The sequence below is a fragment of the Teleopsis dalmanni genome, chromosome 1, assembly GCF_002237135.1.
Source record: "Teleopsis dalmanni isolate 2A chromosome 1, ASM223713v2, whole genome shotgun sequence".
NCBI classification, from domain to species: Eukaryota; Metazoa; Arthropoda; class Insecta; order Diptera; family Diopsidae; genus Teleopsis; species Teleopsis dalmanni.
The window spans coordinates 232290073-232292805 of record NC_051846.1 but is presented as its reverse complement, the minus strand read 5'-3'; the positions used below and the strand labels follow the sequence as shown (position 1 = coordinate 232292805).

General features: G+C 29.4%; 1 protein-coding gene across 2 annotated transcripts; it reads left to right on the top strand.

Annotated features, from left to right (window-relative positions):
* The first annotated feature begins 470 nt into the window (after window positions 1-470).
* LOC119667987 lies at window positions 471-2053 on the top strand. 2 transcript variants are annotated; one of them, XR_005251452.1, is made up of 4 exons: window positions 471-660; window positions 735-872; window positions 951-1810; window positions 1897-2053. XR_005251452.1 is itself a non-coding variant. In XM_038077343.1 (3 exons), exons 1-3 carry the CDS (start codon window positions 535-537, stop codon window positions 1707-1709), a joined length of 1023 nt encoding a protein of 340 aa, XP_037933271.1. In that variant the 5' UTR covers window positions 471-534; the 3' UTR covers window positions 1710-1811. The 2 variants fall into 2 exon arrangements, 1 of the variants encoding a protein (XP_037933271.1); XM_038077343.1 differs by lacking the exon at window positions 1897-2053 and having other exon boundaries at window positions 951-1811.
* The last annotated feature ends 680 nt before the right edge of the window (window positions 2054-2733 follow it).

Sequence of the window (2733 nt, the reverse complement as noted above, 5' to 3'; positions counted from 1 at the left end):
ATATACATATAAAAATGTATATATATACTTACATAAGTCTATATGTTGCTGTTGTTTTTGTGGTTTGAGTTAATGCTATTGCGCTCTTTTACTCTTTTATGGTTGGGGGTCTCATCTCTGCTCCACACTAAGCTTTAATTATACTAGAATTATTATCATTTATTTGTCTTTTAACAGATGATGGACCGTAGATCAGCATATCTTGCTGTGCGTCCTGAGGTGGACTTAAGGTTTGTTAGGGTGGGGTTGGGAAAAGTAGCGATTTTTATGAATAATTTTAAGGCACTGTCCTTGATATATTTTTTCACTGAGTCGATCCTATACTAGACTTTTATTTAAAACAACAAAATGTAAAAAATAATTGAAATAGTAAGCTTTGATGAAAACAAATTTATTTTTCTGTCCATATTTATATTTTATATCAGATGTAATTTAGATATAAAAAATTATTAGTTTTTTAAAGATTGAGGTAGCTAAATTTTTAGTGTTTAATAAAAATAAGTTTCAAAGAAATGAAATAAATCTTTATTTTTGATGGACGATACTAAGAATTTAGGAGAAAATATGGAACCCACAGAAACCACAACAACCACAAGAATCGGTTGTGTATGTGATGCTAAAAAAATAAAAGTAATGGTTTCCAGAAGTTGTCAAACGGATGTAAGATATCTTCTTATGAATGTACTACTAATTCTTTTTAATAATATTCAAATTTTCTATTATATATAAAAAAGGATATACCAGTGATGGACATGCTTGAACAAGCAATTAAAAAAAATCCAGATCTGAGAGAGGTGCTTATAACTTATGCTCTTAACGAATCCGCTAAATTGAGAAATATAAATAAACACTTTGTTCCAATTGAGGATAGAGTGAGTCAAATCATTTAAATAATAAATAAATTTATATAATAAATATATATGTTAATATTCATATTTTCTAAATTTAAGGTGGCCAATGATTTTAATCTTGCCTTGTGCTCCAACGATTGGAAACACTTTAGGCACAGATCTTCGTCTATGATTAGAAAAGATTATATTAATCGCTGCGTTAACAGAATTGGCAAGAAATATGATTTGGAATGCGAATCTAATAATTCCATTTCCAATGTAATTTCAGAATCAATTTGGCCAGATATTAATAAAGAACACCGCAATGAAATCCAACAACGCAAAATTACTACCAAGTATTACAACGCTAAAGATAATAGCTGGCATGAAGAAGTGGAAGATCCAGTATTATGTTGTAGAAACAAATATCTCGCTTGCAGTAATCAAATAGATATATCCAATAACAACAGCGAAACTTCTAATAATATTGAGGAATCAACTGAGAGTAAAGATGAACTAATATGTTCAGAAAGTATGAATAATGAAGCCTCTGCATATAGTAAGAAAAAAAATGGCCTAGGCTTCACAATGCATTATTCAGCGAAAGATGGAACTTGGTTTAAAGTTCCAGATTCTGTATCTAATAGTATTGAAGCTATCGAAAAAAATAGCAATGGTGGTAGTTTTGAGAATTTAGAGAACGATGAGGATTGTATAACTCTGTGCTATTCCGCAAAGGATGGAAAATGGTATGAACCGCATGATCAGCATCATTATGCAAGCGTGCCTGTAGCAGAGTTAGTTAAAAAGTCATTAAATGATCTCAAAAAATCAAAATGCTCCTCTGTGCTTTCAAGTGATGATGAAAATTCCTCTTAAGTTCATACGTTATTCTTTGTACATCATCTTACTAAAAAATGATTAGAATTTTGTGTCAGATACGGATTATGTGTCTATGGAATAACTATGGATCTGATTGCGTGAGTACGATATTAACATTGATAGCATAAAGAATTAATTACAAATGAGGAGTTGATTTTATCATATATTTATTTCGATTTTGAAGGGAAAACGTTCCATGAAGTTATTTTGAAGCCACTGAATATGTTTTGATATGATGTGCTGGGAATTCATGATTTTGGCATTTGTAAAGTTGAAATTTAAAGAGAGTCTTTGGCAAGGTGTGTTTGAGAGAAAGTAAAATTATAGAATAAATAAAAGCAATTTGGTACAATTTTGGCATATTTGGCAATAAAACAATCCTTGTAATTTGAAAATTAATGTCTCTTATTGAGTTTTATGAATATTTTTATTTGGAAGAATGAGCGTTCTCTTATTAAAGATTTAGCAATTATATATTTTAATTTAATAACATTTTTTTAATGAAGAATTATGAAGAACTTGTAATTCTGCTCAGCATGTTAATCGTATGACTGACAACATACTATATGTGGACGTGACAGTTATAATAAAATAATCTTTAAAAAATAAACAATAGAAGTTTCATAATTTTCATGAATTTTCATTACAAAATAGGGCATGAAAGTCAGTTTATACCATTGGTTCGTAACTGATGTTCTGCGGACCAAATTTAACAAATATTGATACATAGTCTGTAGTTTATCCACTGAGACCTCACTTATTAGAAAATAGGCACGGAAAGTATGTACCTATTTTATAGTCTATATAACATACCCATGTACTTATACAATTTATTATACATCATAGCAGAGATGTATATAGCATATTAAAATAATCATACAGTTTATTATTCTTAAACTTTGTGGATCCTACTAAAAACAAAAATGTCATGGTGGTTCTTGGATAAAAAAAAGCAGGGAACCACTGGTTTATAGTGTTACAGACAAAAATCATAACATATGAAACTTGAAGAAGTTCACTT

Excerpts from the sequence above, each read along its gene's own strand:
- LOC119667987 (XM_038077343.1), top strand. The coding sequence starts at position 535 with ATGGACGATACTAAGAATTTAGGAGAAAATATGGAACCCACAGAAACC. Across the intron at positions 661-734 it reads CCAGAAGTTGTCAAACGGAT|GATATACCAGTGATGGACAT; the intron begins GTAAGATATCTT and ends TATATAAAAAAG. Across the intron at positions 873-950 it reads TTGTTCCAATTGAGGATAGA|GTGGCCAATGATTTTAATCT; the intron begins GTGAGTCAAATC and ends TCTAAATTTAAG.